Source organism: Mesoplodon densirostris, chromosome 1, assembly GCF_025265405.1.
Source record: "Mesoplodon densirostris isolate mMesDen1 chromosome 1, mMesDen1 primary haplotype, whole genome shotgun sequence".
Lineage (NCBI taxonomy): Eukaryota > Metazoa > Chordata > Mammalia > Artiodactyla > Ziphiidae > Mesoplodon > Mesoplodon densirostris.
The window spans coordinates 174,890,234-174,907,930 of NC_082661.1; the positions used below are offsets into that span (position 1 = coordinate 174,890,234).

At 42.8% G+C, this 17,697-nt stretch overlaps 1 protein-coding gene across 1 annotated transcript in view; it reads right to left on the reverse strand.

The window, feature by feature from the left end:
* The window catches only part of KAT6B (lysine acetyltransferase 6B), a 184,173-nt gene that overhangs the window by 5,968 nt on the left and 160,508 nt on the right, over positions 1 to 17,697 (reverse strand). The window contains 4 exon segments of the mRNA XM_060111653.1: positions 749 to 1,040; positions 3,546 to 3,872; positions 4,475 to 4,634; positions 4,952 to 5,183. Coding sequence (XP_059967636.1) covers positions 749 to 1,040; positions 3,546 to 3,872; positions 4,475 to 4,634; positions 4,952 to 5,183 — 1,011 coding nt within the window.

Here is a 17,697-nt window from a genome sequence, read left to right on the forward strand (position 1 = left end):
TGTAGAGTACAGACTGTCCCACAAATCCTCATGATTCAGCTGGGAGCTCAAGTTCCCAGCCTGACAGGCAAGGGATGGTTTCTTTTAAATAGGGCATCAAAGAGGAGTCAATGGTGTTTAATATTTTTTTTAGAAGATGGGGTGGGGTGTCCCTGCCAATAGCAACTGTAAAACAGTAATTTGAAAGGAAGGATAATCTCCTAATTTCCACATTATCCTATATTATCAAAGCTAATAGTGATGGTGTGGGTAGGTTTTAGATGATTCTTGATAAGAACATATCCAAAGACACCACTAATTATAGGATACATCATCAATTTACTAATATTTGTTTTTCAGGAAAAAAGAAACTACTGCATTCAATGCTCACATCAATAATAATATATACCCTGATTTCAGAAATGTTAAATGTGAAAAAAAGTACATATTAGAATCAAGGAAGTGCAATGTGTTTCTTATTGACAGACTTCAAAATTTTGGGGGATAAGCCAATTTCTGGAAAGTAAGATGAACCCACCTAGAGGGATGTTCTGGCCTATGTTAAACTTCTAAAGTTGTTGAACATAAAAATCCAATTCCAGGAAGAAGGGATGGAACCTTTTATGAATGAGAAAGGACAGATGAGCACTTATTTCTGGTGGGTCGGTACAGCCTCAGAAATGCCTCTGGGTAGAATTCAGGTGCCTGCTTTTTGGCAATCATAGACAGATATTCACAAGGGTAAGGGTTTTATAATTCCTCCACTTACTTCTACAGGGGTCAGCATTCTTAAAGCAATGATTGTCTTTTCCTTCCTCTTCCTCTGTCTGTCTTTTCTTCCCAGGCTGATGTTGGAATGCTTTTCTCAGCACTGGCTTCCCGCCATCCTCCTCTACTTCAATCTCACAGGTAGGCTCCAGCTGTGGCATTGGCCTCTCTTCGTCTGAGTTGTCAAAGGGCTCGTTCAGTACTTCTGTCGTCTCTGAAATGGTCTCAGTTGTTACACTGCTGTTGATCCTTCTGCGTTTACGACCCCTTTTCTTCTTTAGCACAAAAGGCCTCTGAAATTAATGCCAAACATAATACATCAGAGCTCATGAGAAATTACAGTGTTGAGTCGATATGCAGCAAACATGTACTGAACGCGTGTCTGAGACTCTTACACATAAAAACTTCTGTAATGTCTTTGTACTTAACCTTCCATTTGATGTTTAACATCCCTCTCGGGCTCCTACTACAGAGGCAAGTGCTTTCCAAATAAAACAATTGTTTACTCAAGCAGATGCTTTGAGAGGGAACATCCTAGCAGCTGAACTACTGTAGATTTTAAAAGCTAAGGCTTGCTTTTCTAGCATATATTTACCAGTAGTACCTGCTGGCTTCAAAATCCTGTATACCATAGTGATTAAGTCATCATGGACACCAATGTTTCTATAAACGTTTCAACAATCAACTAGCCACTGGGTCACTCATTTTTTTTTTTTTTTTTTTTTTCCTTTTTGCGTTATGTGGGCCTCTCACTGTTGCGGCCTCTCCCGTTGCGGAGCACAGGCTCCGGATGCGCAGGCCCAGCGGCCATGGCTCACGGGCCCAGCCGCTCCGCGGCATATGGGATCCTCCCAGACCGGGGCACGAACCCGTATCCCCTGCATCGGCAGGCGGACTCTCAACCACTGCGCCACCAGGGAGGCCCTGGGTCACTCATTTTAATACTTGATAACTGTTCAAGGAGCACCTACTCTGTGCAAAGCACTGTAAGATATATGATGGTGTACAAGACTAGCCTACTTGTTCCCCATTTCATATGACGTCAGGAATGATGCAAAAGAAGAAAGGGTACTTGAAGAAAGAATTACTCTGTTTACAATGTTAGAGTCATGTATTGGTGGCTGCAGGGATATCACTGATAATTTTACTTTTTTTCTTTTTTGGGCCGTGTCGCGAGGCTTGTGGGATGTTAGCCCCTGGCAGTGGAAGCGTGCAGTCCTAACCACTGGACCGCCAGGGAATTCCCCCAAATATTTTAACATAGATGGCATCTAAAGAAAATCTAAAGACATGTGGAAAGTGTCTTATATATATATATATAAGATATAATTTTTTTTTTATAATTGTACTATGGGTTGGCACAAATGACTCTCCATAATTGCAAATATAAAATGTTTTTTTTCTTCCAAGCAAAGAGTACTCAATGATACAAAATTCAAATATAAGAAGAACAGGTAGATTTGCTGCTAAGATGTAATCTGTCAATAATGGGTCTGAAAAATTATTGAAAATACATTGCAAAGAAGGGTTCAATATGCTTGGTTAAAACTCAAACTCTAAGTAAACTGTATCCAAGAATTATCATGTCTCACATTTTTAACTGTATGAATGTTCACTGAAGTGCACATATAAATCCTGACAGTCACATTCTGTAATTTAACACTTATAATTATTAATCCCCCCAGCTGGCCTGCTCTCTCCGTAATTCATTAGAATTTTCCCAAACATAAGTATAGCCAATATACAGAACTGGTTTTCTTTAGGTTGAGTCCATTTATATGACAGTAGGCATTTATCATGCCGTGGATAATTCTGGGTTTTGATGTTTTTAAAACAAATTTCTTTTGTTGTACACATAACGAATACATTTTCCTTGCAAGAAATCAAAATATTATTCATAAGCCTAAAGTCCACTCTATGGGATGCTCCTTTCTAGCACCTCCCCACAGCTGCCCTTCCACTCGAAGATTGCCGGGCTTAGATGAAGGCACGCCAAGCTGGGAGCCAGAACAGCAGGTTCTTGGACAGACACCACGTAGGGTGGCCTTGGGGCACAGCCTTAACTTGTGCTGTCACTATTAGTCTTGGCTACCTTGCAGTGTCTGGTCCCTCTCTATGTCACAGATAGATACTAAAGACAAAGATATCAGCTCTGGGTTGAGCAGTTACCTAAAGACAAGATCAATTTTTTACTTTCTGCACAGGGTATGTGTATCTAGAGAAACCACCAGGCTACTAAGATATGAGACATTTCAGTAATGTGTACTTGCATAAATGCAAAATAGCATTAAACTGAAGGGCTTAAAATACCTTCTAACAATTCTATGCCAAGAACAAGAAATAGCATCAGGAGTGCTGGGCTTGGAGTCTGAGCACTCATCTGGTTCTGCCTCCATCTCTAAAGAGTTGTGTGACCTTGGACAAGTCTCCTATCCTCTCTCCGCCTTGGTGTTTCCATCAAAATTCACTGAAGGGTGGTTTAAGTGCTCCCCTGGGCCCTTTCCTGTTCCCATAGCCTGATTTACTCCAGTCCCATGAACCAGCAGGTGGCAGTAACTACCAGACTAGCAAGCCTGCCTGTCCCTGGTTTCCTGTCACAGCACTAACAAACCACAAAGAATAAACACAATCATGACTGTAAGATAAACGATGACGATACATGATCAGTGGGACTGGATACAAATAAACTGCATCTAAAGAATGGAGAGTGAAACAAATACTAATAGATAGAATGTTTGCAATGACAAATAAGATGTGATTGAAACTGATGCAGACGGAAAATCTAAACAGACACATACCTTTCTCTTTATGGCAACTGACTGTGGTTTAGTCAACCTTGGAGGAGAGCTTTGAATATTTTCTTCTTCTTCCTCCTCTTCCTCCTCCTCCTCCTCTTCCTCCTCCTCCTCCTCCTCCTCCTCCTCTTCCTCTTCCTCTTCGCTGCTCTCTTTAGACAGCTCCATTAGCGGCCCTCGCTCCCCGGCCACTGGCCGGCTCTCCGGGGAATGCAAATATTTATTTTTCGATTGTACTTTTGCAGGTGATTGCCTACTGTTAGCTCTAGATGACAGGATTTCTTGCTCCTCCTTTTCCCAGCAGCTAGCTTGTTCCATTAGCCGCTCAGCCTAAGGGGGGAGGGTAAAAATAGCGGGCCAGTGAGAGGGCAGTTACAGAGCCAGAGCCAGAGCCTCTAAGGATCAAAGGCAAAAGGACCTCTAAGTCGTTTCTGATCAGGATAGTCAGCCAGCCAAGCAGCATTCCAGCTGCATCATCTCAGAACTCTTTTGCATCAGTTAGGATAACAAATCAAAGAAGATTGGGTTTCATGGGATATTTAGCAGTATTAATGATGCAGCGAAGTGGTTTGAGTCCTTTATCACTACATTACATGCTCACTGGCATGGAGCACTTTAAGCAAGTTCATAAACACAAAGAATCGATTGACATTGCAGCCTTGGAGCTCAGCACCAAATTTGATCTGATTACATGCTGTCAGTAGTGAAAAATGCTGCTTTGTGATCAATGATAAATGTTTCATTTTTCATACTCAATTCAATAAAATTATCATGTCTTACCATGCAACCTCAGTTAGGATAAATTAGTGTCCTATCATTTCACGAGCTCTCTCTAGATGACCAAGCTTTTGACAATGATGTTAATGACTTCCTGAGCTTCAGAATGCTACAAGATTGAAGTTACACAACTTAGGCTGATGAAGCCAAATTACCTCTTTTTCAGCTTCTCGTTCTTCTTCAGAAACTGCAGCATTAGAAATTAAAATTGGGGTCCACCTCAGACTCTCTGGATCAAGCTCATTAGTCCGGGAACAGGTTTTCAACTTTTCCATGTGGCCCAATATCAACTTTTCCCGTCTAATGATGACAAATCTGTAATGTGAGGAGGCAGAACAAAGTGCAATCAAAAGCTGAAATTTCATTTCACCTTCACCTATTTGATGTATGCTAGCACTAATATTACCTGGGTTAGGAAAAGCCAGAAAGCTCATCAATGAAAGGGTACAGCAAATTGAAATCTGGGCAGCAAAAAAGCGTCATTTCCTGTTTTCTTTTTAGGAGAAAGGTTTTGATAATACCGTTGGGGAACCTCTTATCTTTAACTGGAATGAATCCACCTCACTTTAGGGACCCTTTCAGATGTAAGATGCTTAAGAGGCAGCCGGGTCGCCCAGGGCACCAGTACTCACCTGCCGTCCCTCTTGTCAATCATGTGGAGGTGCTGCAGAGTGGTGGCGATGTCATGTGGGCACATGCCCGTAGCTCTGCTGATGGCCTTGATGCTGATGTGCCGCTCATGGTGGTGGTAGAGATATTCTAAGATGACACTCTTCCAGTAGGCCAGGTAGGAGAGACGGCCCAGATCAGAGAGTGGCTTTTCAGGAGATCCTGCTTGGCCTTCTCTTCTAGAAAGCAAATAGCCTAGGGCAGAAAAAGCAAAAGTGGACCTCACTGTGGTGTTTTCAGACGTTGGAACAGGGGCCACTTGAAATAATATAAGTTGCAACAAGGTAAAAACATCACATCAGAGAAGTGCATTAATTTTATGTATAGTCTCTTCCCAGCTACAGTGATTTGATCTCCACGAAGTTTATGCTCCTGAATCTTTTATAGCAGCCCTGTAAGTCAATTCACGTAGCTGGTGGCAGCATTCCAGACATACACTGTGGCATATTTAACGAAGCTAAGGTTGAACACATTACTTCTGATAAGTCTCAACGTCCAAGTCCCCCAGCTTTAGATCCTTTCAAAAACTAAATGTCAGGCTCTCACTCAGAAATCCTGTCGAGGGACCACCCCGAACATTAATGGGCAAGTTGTTTTCCACAGGAAGGACCGAATGACCCTTTGACAGCTGGGTCTTAATAAAAGCGAAGGGCCTCTGTTGACTGAGATCCTATATTGCTTGTTACATTTAACTAGCGGCTGATCTGAAGCTTTGTTTTAGGACTAATAAAAGAATGTCTTTTAAGTCAACTGCTGCAACTCATATCAGCTCCACTAGCTCTATTTTCACCTCTTTCATGGAAATTAATTTATAATCCAACCGTTGCTCCTACAAATTAAAGCAAAACAACCTCCTTAAGACACACTGTTTCATGTGAACTCAGAAAAGCCCTGAGCGCAGTATGCTTCTGAACGCACACTCGACAGCATTGCTGTGAAGGTTCCTTGGCAAAGGAACTTTAAAATGAGAAAGACTTTAAACCCACTTGAAGGTAATGAATGAAAGCTGGCGGCTGTCTTGGTAATTAAGAGCCACTTATGGAGTAGAGAAGAAATGTTATAAACGAATGATGTCTACCTTGCTCTAATTATCTATTTCAACAGCCTCACCTTCATGAACTTCCTAAATTTAAACAAACATCAACCACATACAGTAGGTGGCAGCAATTACAAAATCATGCTGCTCTGTAAACCACCCAAATCTTCGGCATTTTTCTTCTTTATCTACATTTTCAAAATGGCCGCATTTTCAAGGATTTTTCTCAATTTTGGATTTTTTGTTAGAAGAAATCAATGCCTCTGATGCATTTTCCTGCCTCTCAGAATCACTGTAAATGCAAAAATATAGAACAAGAAATTCACTCTGACCCTGGAGGGGTATAACCACAACATTTTGCATTTTGATGGTTTTAATCTGAACGCTATTATAAAGGATAGGCATGTATTTAACTTTAGGTTTTGTTGAAGTCTTTTTGACTTGTCTCTTTAACTCATGTTTAAGTGCAAAGTATTTGATAGAATGCAAACAAGCACCACAAAATTTGACAGTCAAACCACTGTCGACACGTCATTCGGCTGCACACCAAGGCTTTCAAGAGCAGTATGTCAGGAATGCTAACGCTGACGGCCACTGTGCAGAATCCAGCCCAGATCGTGCCCTGTCAACGTGGAGAAGAGCTCTCTGTCACCAGAGTACAAAGTGTGCCCCAACTTCAGAACACAGATAATTGGCACATCTGTCACCTGCCCCCTAAGTGCCTGGCACATGCTGAGAAATTTACTCCGTCGGCTGGAGGCCCCAGCTCTGTACTTCTGGGGCAGCGGGTCGGGGGAAGGGTAGGGTAAAAGAGCCACAGTATCGCGGATATGGGACTATCCACTTTTGTCCAAGAGACCCCGCCATTAAAAGTCTCCTGCAGTGACTGTGCAATTCCCTAGCCCCTCGTTGGTTCTTATCTGAACCCCACAGTTGGGGACAGAAAGCCCCCCTGCCACCACCCCAGCCCAGCAGAAAAAATCTCTGTACAACCAAAGTGGTCAGAAGGTAGTATGTGCCCTCCCTACCTTATATCCCCACTGTGATGAGCAACCTTACCCAGGAAGCACATGTATTTCTTTGTTCTGTCTTCTCTTCCCACAGTCCCTACACTGGGCTAAGAGAAAGCAGCCAGAATCCCCCCCAAAGGTAGTTTACACAGTGCAAGCTCTCACACCCTGAGTTAGCAGCATATACCTCTCAGGGCCTGAGACCAGATGGGTTAGGCCACTGGAACTCTCAGGCAACCTAGGGTCTGTGGAGGGAGAGCACCTAGGCATGGATCTCTCAGCACCTGCTGCTCCCACTGTGTTAAGTGGCTGTCTCCTGGGACACTCCCTTGGACACAGTCTGTGATCTGTGACTGAGCCCCACCGAGCCCACGTACACCGCGCGCACTGGACACTGACAGCGAACACGTCTGTACTGCGCTGGCGAAGGCTGCAAAGGCTGCCGACACCTGCCAGGAAGTGATACTTTCCTGGATGCGGGAGAGAAAAAACTGCAAACCCAAACTCCAGCCAGAAAACATCAAGCAGGTTTTCAGGGATGATGGGCACCAACGTTACAGACCCCACAATGCCACTGTCCGAAGGCATCATTGCACTGCCTGCAGTTAGTTTTCCCTTCTCCTCTCGGACTCACGAGCCCCTCAAGGAGCTTACACCAGTGGAAGGAACGTACACTTATGCTAAGAGCCATTTGTAAGCCCACGAAGTCTCCTCCTGAAGGAGAAGTTTTTGGTTTAAATGGAATCCATTTCAACAACCCAAATGACCAAGGACAAATTTCTGGTTCCCTACGAGTTAACTGAAATCACTGGTAATATGTTAAGATACGTACGTAGCTTAGCAGGAAAAGTTGTGCCATGTCAACTCTACTCCGTTGGCGCACGAGGCTGATGTAACACATGATTTAAAGTTTACCTGCAGCAGGCACTTGTCCTCAAAAAAGCTGTAGCTGGTGGCACTTCATGACTTGACCTCCATAACATGGAATGTTTTAAATAATGAATTTCTTGCCATCTTTTGTTTCCTTCTACTTTTTCTAGGCTCCTTAAATCATCATTACTATAGAGCCCATGGACATAATAATTTTTGGTAAGAACATTTACTTATTGAGTGATTATAGAGATGTGGTGCTTTAAGTTACAGCTCTTAAATTTAACTTACCAAAAAGATTCCAAATAATTGATCTAAGATGCAGGGAAATAAAAAGCACTTATCTTGGAAGCCGGTGTATTATCCTGAAGCATCTGAAACAAGTACAATACACCCCTGGTGAATAGATTCCCGTGGTGCTCTAACACCTTTCCTTAACTCAGGATACTTTCAATCAGAAAACCTGAACTACCCCTGGGGAAACCTGGCTGTTCAGACTGGAAACAGTGATGTTTGGAGGACAAATCCCAGTAGCTGCAGTATAATTAATTGCTGGTGAAATTATTCCCTTTAAATTGTCTGTGAGCCAGAGGTGCTGGCAAACAGCACTTACTCTGTGATCGGGAGACTTGCAATTGAAAGCTGACTGGCCCGTATACCCCTCATCCACATCAACTATCTTGATAACTATCTCGAGGAAACTAGCTGCTTCTTTTGCTTCACTGGAACTACTTACCCAAAGGAAAGTGCGGTCTGAGTTTCAGTGTATGGACCACACACTATATTCAAAAGATTATCAAGGTATTTGCTTATAGGGAAAGTAAGAACAAGGTGATGTCTGCAAAAAAGTAAACGTTTCTAGGCTGTATTGCATGGGACCCAAATTTAACCTCACCTCTGTTAAGTCTGACCTACTTGTAGTAAGATAATCAGTCCTCATGTTAACTACCTCTGATCTCTAATGTTTGAAATGGTTAACTCTCTCCTAGGGGTTGGGAAAAAAAAAGTGGTAGAGAGTTGCTTTCCTGTAGTCAGATCCATTAGGATAAGGAAGGAACTATCTGGACAAGGTCACGATTTGTTTTCGCAGCCTAAATTCCCAAATTAGCTCAACTCACAGCATATTAAATGCAAGGTTAACCCTTGCTTAATATGAAACATTCCTTCCTTTTAAACAAGTAATATTTTAAGAATATTAGACTAGACCAGAGTGGAATAATGTTCTTCACCAAGCGGGTAGGCACAGGTAAGGATTTCCCTCCCAAAGGCAGCCACCCTCACCCTTGCACACCTTTTTCTTCTACCACCTGGAGCCAAACCATATGAACTTCCTCAAAGACAAAAAGGCAGACTTGGGCAAGGTACTCCCAAATCCCATCTATCTGGATTATATGGGTTTGGAGTAACTAGCTGCTTTTAGGGAAAAATAATCTTCAAGGATTACACACTTTTCATCGGACACCTGTTTAGCTCAGCAAACCCCGCTGAAGGGTTCTTATCAGTAGTCAGCACTGGGTTTGCAAGCCTGGGGGCTAACAGCAGGCCAGGGATTTATGGCCGCTCTTGATCAGAGGAAATCCAATGGCTCTAACCATGTATCTCATGACTGGGGACGGAAATTCACTGGTCCACGCTCACCTGTTACTGGTTTCTGGGGTTAAGCAGCTCTGTGACCAAGTGGACAAATGGCATGTTATCAGTTTAAAAAGTGGCGATAAGTGAATTTCACAGGCTATTTACGTCTCCTCACTGAAATTTTGTGGTGATTTTGCAATTAGTAAAGAAGGAAGCTGAACCTTAGCCTTCCTACTGTTTTAAGAGACTAGGGGTATTCTAAATGATCTGGGACCTGCCTGAATTCTCACTGCTTTCCATTTATTAAAAGATACAGGGGCTTCCCTGGTGGTTCAGTGGTTGAGAGTCCGCTTGCCGATGCAAGGGATATGGGTTTGTGCCCCGGTCCGGGAAGATCCCACATGCCGCGGAGCAACTGGGCCCGTGAGCCATGGCTGCTGAGCCTCGCATCCGGAGCCTGTGCTCCGCAACGGAAGAGGCCACAACAGTGAGAGGCCTGCGTATCGCGCAAAAAAAAAAGATAGAGATGCGTCCCCCGTAAAATTGGAAATTTTGAATTTTTGAGATATTTTGTATTTTAAGAGTTTGGTTTTGAAAATGTGGAAGTTTAAGACATCACTCCCATAATTATATGGGCTTGATGTAATTATGTAACAACTTGAATAAACATTGCTTGACTTCTCAGTCTACTGTCTACAGACCAGTGGTCTTCAGAGCATGGTACCAGACTAACAGTATCAGCATCACCTGGGAACTTGTTAGAACTGCAAATTCTCAGGCCTATGAATCAGAACTTTTGGGGGCAGAACCCAGTGCCCGGCCTTAAGCCCTCCAGGTGATTCTGATGCACACAAGTTTGAGGACCATAAACTCTGCTGTGGGGCTGCTGACTTTGATGGGGATGTGAAAACCGCCTTGTGCAGTAGGAGAGCCAATGAAGAGACAGTGGGACTGAAGAATCTCAGGTGAGGAGACCTCACCCAGATCCTTGGTGGTAGAGGATTGGGGACAGGAATCTCCAAAGCCCCACCATACTGAAATTTAGCCAGGGTCACTGAGTCGCAGAGTGCCTTTGTCCATAGCTTCTATGCCTATGCTTCTCAACCTTCACTATGCAAACAATCACCTCTTGTTACAACTGGTTTCTGATTTGGTAGGTGTGCGGTGGGGCCCGAGATTCTGCATTTCTAACAAGCTCCTATACCATGAACCACACTTGAAGAGCAAGGGTCTATACATTAAATCAGTGATTCTCAAACTTTTGGGTCTCAGGATCTCTTTACATTAAAAACAAGTTGTTTAAGAGCTTCTGTTTATAAGGGCTATAGATATTAATTTTAGAGAGAAATGTGACAAATATTTATTTATTCATTCATTCATTCAAAAAAAACACCCCATAAACCCATTATGTGTTAACATGATTTTCTAAAATACAAAACAAACAAACAAAAAAAAGTGAGAAGAGTGGCACTGTTTTACATTTTTGCAAAACTCTCACAAAACTGGCTTGAGAGAAAACAGCTAGATTCTCATATCTGTTTTGGTAATCAATCTGTTGTGATATCACAGGTCATGAAATTCTTGACAACTCCACTGAACGCTCATGGGAGAATGAGAGTGAAAAGGACAAATAGTATCTTACTATTACTTTGAAAAGTTATCTTGCACATTCCCTGAAAGGGCCTTAGGGATTCCCCAGGGGTCCCTGGACCATACTTTGAGACCATCTGCATTAAATAAAAGATGAGAATTTTTAAAAGATGGGCAACAAGGCCACAAGTATTTTAAAACAATATGGCACTTACTGAATACAGTATAACAGATCATAAGAGGCACTACAGGTTGGTTAAGGGCAAGGGTTCTAGAGCTAGACTGCCTGCAACGTAATCCAGGGTCTGCATGTTCCAGCTATGTGGCTTCGGGCAAGTTATTTAATCTCTTGTACGGATCCCTCATCCATACAATGTGGAGAGTAATCATACTGATCACTTAGGGTTGTCATAATAATTAAATGAATTAATACAAAGCATGCAGAACAGTGCTTGGCATATTACAGAAACCCTATGAGTGTTAGCTATTATTATTATTCAACATATTGAATGAATAAAATCTCAAGGTGATCATTTGGTGACTAGATATCCTTGCTGTAGGGGCAATAAAATTTGGACAGAAGGAGACAGACTGCTGTATGGAGTCAGACTGAGAAGAGCTCCTTTTCCTTTTTCCTACTTTCGCCTGAGATGCCTGAAAACCATTCCACCCACTCTACTGCCTCAGACAGTTCTCCTCCCACCCCCACCCCCATCTAACCACCCAAATATAAATTTAATTAAAGGAAGAAACTATGAAAAAGCAAACAAACCAACAAACATATTCTGCCTTGAGGAACGATCTTAAGAAACTGGCGGCTGAAAGCTCCCAGCAAGCACAGTTCTGTGCTGCCTAAATTCCCTTTGGCCCTTAAGTCCTTAACTTCAAGGACTACCCTCAGGAAACAGCAAGCCTATCAAACCACAATAACAATGATGGCTGGAGGGTTTCAGCAGAACCCAGGGACGGTCCCAGAACAGATGAAACAAAGACCCAAATGTTCTAGAAGACCCAAGTGTGTCCCTGGGAAAATGGCCTGAGCCAGTGAAACCCAGAGAATAGAAACAGCCAGTTTTTGGACAAGGAGGGCTGGCTACCCTGGGTCACATGCCACCCTGTTTCTCTAAGCCTCCCTTTATTTTGTTTTTATTTTTACTTTTTTAAACATCTTTATTGGAGTATAACTGCTTTACAATGGTGTGTTAATTTCTGCTGTATCACAAAGTGAATCAGCTACACATATACATATATCCCCATATCCCCTCCCTCTTGTGTCTCCCTCCCTTCCACCCTCCCTATCCCACCCCTCTAGGTGGTCACAAAGCACCAAGCTGATCTCCCTGTGCTATGTGGCTGCTTCCCACTAGCTATCTATTTTACATTTGGTAGTGTATATATGTCCATGCCACTCTCTCGCTTCGTCCCAGCTTACCCTTCCCCCTCCCCGTGTCCTCAAGTCCATTCCCTACGTCTGCATCTTTATTCCTGTCCTGCCCCTAGGTTCTTCAGAACCATTTTTTTTTTTTTAGATTCCATATGTATGTGTTAGCATACGGTATTTGTTTTTCTCTTTCTAACTTACTTCACTCTGTGTGACAGACTCCAGGTCCACCCACCTCACTACAAATAACTCAATTTTGTTTCTTTTTATGTTAGCCGCCCTTTAAAATCTCCCTTCTCAAAGATCCCACCAGCTCCTCCGCAGACTGCTCTGGTGCTGGGCTCTCCCTCAGTCACGCAGCGGGGCCACTGGTCTTTCTTACTGAACACCCCCGCCTCTCTCCCAAGTCTAGTGGAAGAGGAATGAGGGGAAGCTGTATGATTGGGGCATGAGGCCCCTGCTGCGCTGTGTGTGCGCGTGCGTGTGTGCGTGCGCGCGTGTGCATGCAAGCCTACAAAACCTGCTGGAATTTACCAGAAGAGTTCCATGATTCTGTGAGCGGGCATGGCCTCTCTTGAAGGGGGTGGTCATTCTGTGTGTCAGTCACTCAGGGAAAGGGTAGGTATTTATATGAACTCACGAAAACAAACTCATAAGCAGGGCACCAGGAGGCAGGAAAGGGGACTCTCCTCCCTCTGTGGTGCCCTTGTGTTGAGGAGGGTGAACATCTGTGAATGAGTTCCTAAGTTGGGGGTGACCAGGGCTAGAAACAGACCCCTGTGAGACAGCCACAGGGCAAAGATGAGTTAATGGTGTTTTATAACCGATAATCTAATTGAGTGAGACTGCATCGCTTTATTTCTCCTTTTTCTATCTTCTGGTCTAGCCCAGTGGTTCTCAACCCTGGCTGCATACCAGAATCACTCAAGGGCTTTAAAAAACTACAGATGTCCGTATCCCACCCAGTCTCAACTCTTGCCTCTCAAGCCACTCTGGTCTCAGATGTATTAGAGGGTATACTAGGCAAAGGGTCTTGGTGACTATATCTTGGCCAGAATATTAAGTTGGGGTGCAACACCAATCCCACTTCTCCATTTCTGTCTCCCCAAATGGCTGTGGTCGTAGCAAGTAGAAGATGAATCTTGGGCGAAACAGAGACCTCTAAGAGCTGAGGCCAGGGAGGAGAGGGTCACTTGGCAGAGAGGTCTGTGATAGACTTCACAGAAGCTTCACTTATTTAAACATCTAACTGAGAAACATTTGTTTATGTATGGCATGTCCCACACCAGCAAGGTCCTGGTCTGGTGTCTTAGAACAATTTAATTTTTCTTTCTAAGAAGATGATCATATATGAAGTAGATTCAGTCTCTCAATTTTCTTGTTAGGAAAACGAGGCACCTCTGATGAGGATAAAATGATGAGCGAATGAGAGATGTTATACTTTGTCAGTATCACTTATTCCCAAACTAAAATCATTTGGGGAAGGCAAGAATTTTAAAAAATATCTTTCCTTAAATATATTTGGGAAGTAACCAGATTCTTCATGAGGCCCTTGCCTATTGCAAATTAAGTAAAGCTCTGACTCATCACTCAGAGGCACCTCTGGTTAGGTAACAGCAATACAGTACGGGTACCATGACCTCTGAAGTGACAGAAATTAGAAAGACATGTCAGAAGAAGGCCCTCCTCTTTGACCTTTTGTAGGTTTCCACAGTTCAAACCACTTTTAAATTCTGGAAACTTTTGGAAAAAACAAACATACCCCCCAAAATTTTTTTACGATGAAGTAATTTGGCATTTAAAAATTATGTCCGGGCCTCCCTGGTGGCGCAAGTGGTTGAGAGTCCGCCTGCCGATGCAGGGGATACGGGTTCGTGCCCCGGTCTGGGAGGATCCCATATGCCGCGGAGCGGCTGGGCCCGTGAGCCATGGCCGCTGAGCCTGCGCGTCCGGAGCCTGCACGTCCGGAGCCTGTGCTCCGCAACGGGGGAGGCCACAACAGTGAGAGGCCCGCATACCGCAAAAAAAAAAAAAAAAAAAAATTATGTCCTTTCTTGTAAATAGGCAAAAGGTCCACATTGGAGATTCAATCTGAAAAACGATTTCAGAAACTAATTTCTTCCAAGTTGAAACCTGGATAAAATTTTCATATTTAAGTTACGAAATCCTGGTAAGAAGAATGTATCTTTGAACAGTTACAACATTTTAAATACCGCATTAAACCCATACACACTTCAAATAAAGCATCTCCTCTGAGCAAGTAACTGTATGTACTCATAATACTTGACCTGTGAGACCATTCTCCTGTAAAACATTACAACTGAACCCTCCTTTAAGTAAAGTACTAAAACCAAAAACTGGAGTTTCTTTTGACCACTGAGGTTCTGTGGTTCTGCGGGGGTAGCTGAGATAGTTCATTGTCTGGTCTAATCCTCCCGGCCGACTGAGGGGGAGCATTTAAACCAACGTGGACACTGGCCACTGATTTCAGACCAAGTTCGGAGATAAGACAGAAGAGCAACTTGCCTTTCCATTTGCTCTCCCACAGCTCCCCTAAAATACTGTGTGTGTGTGTGTGTGTATGTGTGTGTGTGTGTATATTTACCTGCTAATCCTGGGTGATAAGCTTTCACACGGCAAACACAAGAATACAGCAAGACTGAAGAAAGAAAAAAGTGGGAAGAGAAATCTCTCTAAAATTTTTCTTTGTTTTCAAAGTACATTTCAAAAGGGATTTGTCAGTCTTTGAGACAACTTTCTAAAATCAAAGCACAGCCTATCTCTCAATCTGATTGATCAACTAATGCTGAAAATGTAAGGCAGAGAAACTATCTCTAGTTGTCCTCAGGTCATCTAGACAAACAGTCCTATTCTGCTGGTCTACAGAAGTCGAAAACTTCTCTTTTCATTCATTTTTTATTTATCTCCTTATAAGCTTTCAAACAGGATTCGAGGTAAAAAGCCTCTGGCAATAAATTGGTATCCCCACAGGGTTACCGATGAGCCCTTTCTGACAGATGCGCAGGCTTCAGGGGGTGGGGTAGGGAGCTGGGCTGGGGTGAGGTATCCAGTCAAGTGACTGGCTGGTTTGCCAGTGGACTTGGTATCATGTAGGTATCTAGCCTTTAATCCTATAGGGATCTTAAAGCCCAAACTGGCTACAGTCAGATGTTAGCTGTTGGAAAAACAAAAACCTATGCAATATCATCACTAGCAGTATGAAAAGACATCAGTTTTTACCCCTTCAGTTAGTGGGTGATACCTTTCTCAAAGTCCACTGTTTAGATTGGCTCCCTAATTCTAGCAGTACTTAGAGCTGAGAGTTCAGTAACAATATATTAATATTACCCCCCGTAAGCCTTTTTACTCTGTGGTCACTGTTAATCAAAGAATGTCCATCCAACTTTCCAAGCGTTGGGATGGTTTAGCAGTGCATTTAGCAGCTGAGCGCCCACTGTGTTCTAGGCACTTTTCTAGTTAAGTTGTAGACAGACACTCCATTTTCCAAATTTAATAAGCAAAAAAGCTCTGGGAGTTTAATTTGTTAACCAGTATGCAACTGTTGAACACAAGAACAACAAACTACGTAAATAACAGGAACTCAAATAGACATGTTAACAGCTAAAGTTCGTTTTTAAGAATCAATTCAATATGCTACATGCAAGCAATCAATTACACTGCAATCATCATTTACAAATCAAACTATGATGCGGATACTCGTGGGGGTATATACAACTAGGTGGAAGTATGTGATTAAGGACAAACAGATTGAAACTGTGAATTATATAACTGTCTCTTGTAATTACCCTGCTTGAGAACCAAAAGAAACTTCCTGTATAATTTTGCAGGAGAATGTGGATCGAGATATAGAATTGCTTTTTATTTGGTTTTAACCCTTCAACAGTTATTTAATTATGTGCGATGAGGTCAAAGAAAGTTTATGCTTAATTTATGAAAAGTTGGCAGGGAGGTATTTCTAAGTGATCCTCTGAAAAGCTCCAGATTATTCACGAAAACTGAGGATTTCTCTTCCTTTTCAAGAAAGATTTATCTAAGTTATTTGGTAAAATAAAGAACATTTAAAACAAATTCACAGGCATCATTCATTTTATTTCCTCTCTAAAAACATTCTTTATGGTCTGCAAGTTTTTAACTGGATGTAACTGAAAGCTGCAGGCGTAGAAGTCTGTCAGAGCCCTCAGATGCATCTTCTGCTTTGGTAGGAAAAAAATCTCATTAGCTTCCTTAAATCATGGGGAAAAGCTCCAACACTAGGCAAACCATAGGGCAGGACTTCTAATCTATGAACAGAGAATCATCTGCTTCTTAAGAAGGAGGAAGCCTGTTTGTGCAATAAATAATCAGCAGAACCTTGTTTCAGCATATTTTAAGACATTCTAGCCTTTTTCTTTCCCTTTCTTTTTTTTTTTTTTTTTTTGCGGTATGCGGGCCTCTCACTGTTGTGGCCTCCCCCGTCGCGGAGCACAGGCTCCGGACGCGCAGGCTCAGCGGCCATGGCTCACGGGCCCAGCCGCTCCGCGGCATATGGGATCCTCCCAGACCGGGGCACGAACCCGTATCCCCTGCATCGGCAGGCGGACTCTCAACCACTTGCGCCACCAGGGAGGCCCCTTTCCCTTTCTTAAAATCTAAGTTTTTAACATCTTTTCTCTTCTGTAAGCGCTGTTTCTAGTGCCTAAAAATCTTCCCCAAATATTAGAACTGTTGAACACCTGGCATTCTAGGTGGAAGGAAGGGCAATTTCCTACACTTACAATGTCTTCCAGTATTGCTTTCCCTCATTTTGGATTTAAAAAAAAAAAAAAAGGAAGGAAGGAAAGATGGAAGGTAGGGGATGGAGGGAAGGAGGAAGAGAGGGAGGGAGGGAGGAAAGAGAAAAGTCCCAATGCTGCAGTGTCTCTGTATCTCCTTGGCCTTTTTGTTCCATATTTTCTCCTCAGTCCACCCCAGTTCTGCATAGCCATTCCTTGCCCAAATCCTCTATTTTATCACCTGTGTTAACATACAGCCCTTCATTTATGTTTCTCTAGGTTTAAGAGTGGAAGTGTAATTTACAGGTATGCTATTTTTCTAATGGACTTGACTCAACACGTGAGAGGATGATTCTAGTAAATTTCAGTACATGTCCTTCACATAAAAATAATTCTGCAAAGTCTGACATAAAGGTGATACCAATACACCAAATACCCTTGTACTCATGTTTCGATCTCAAAGCAGAAAAGGTGA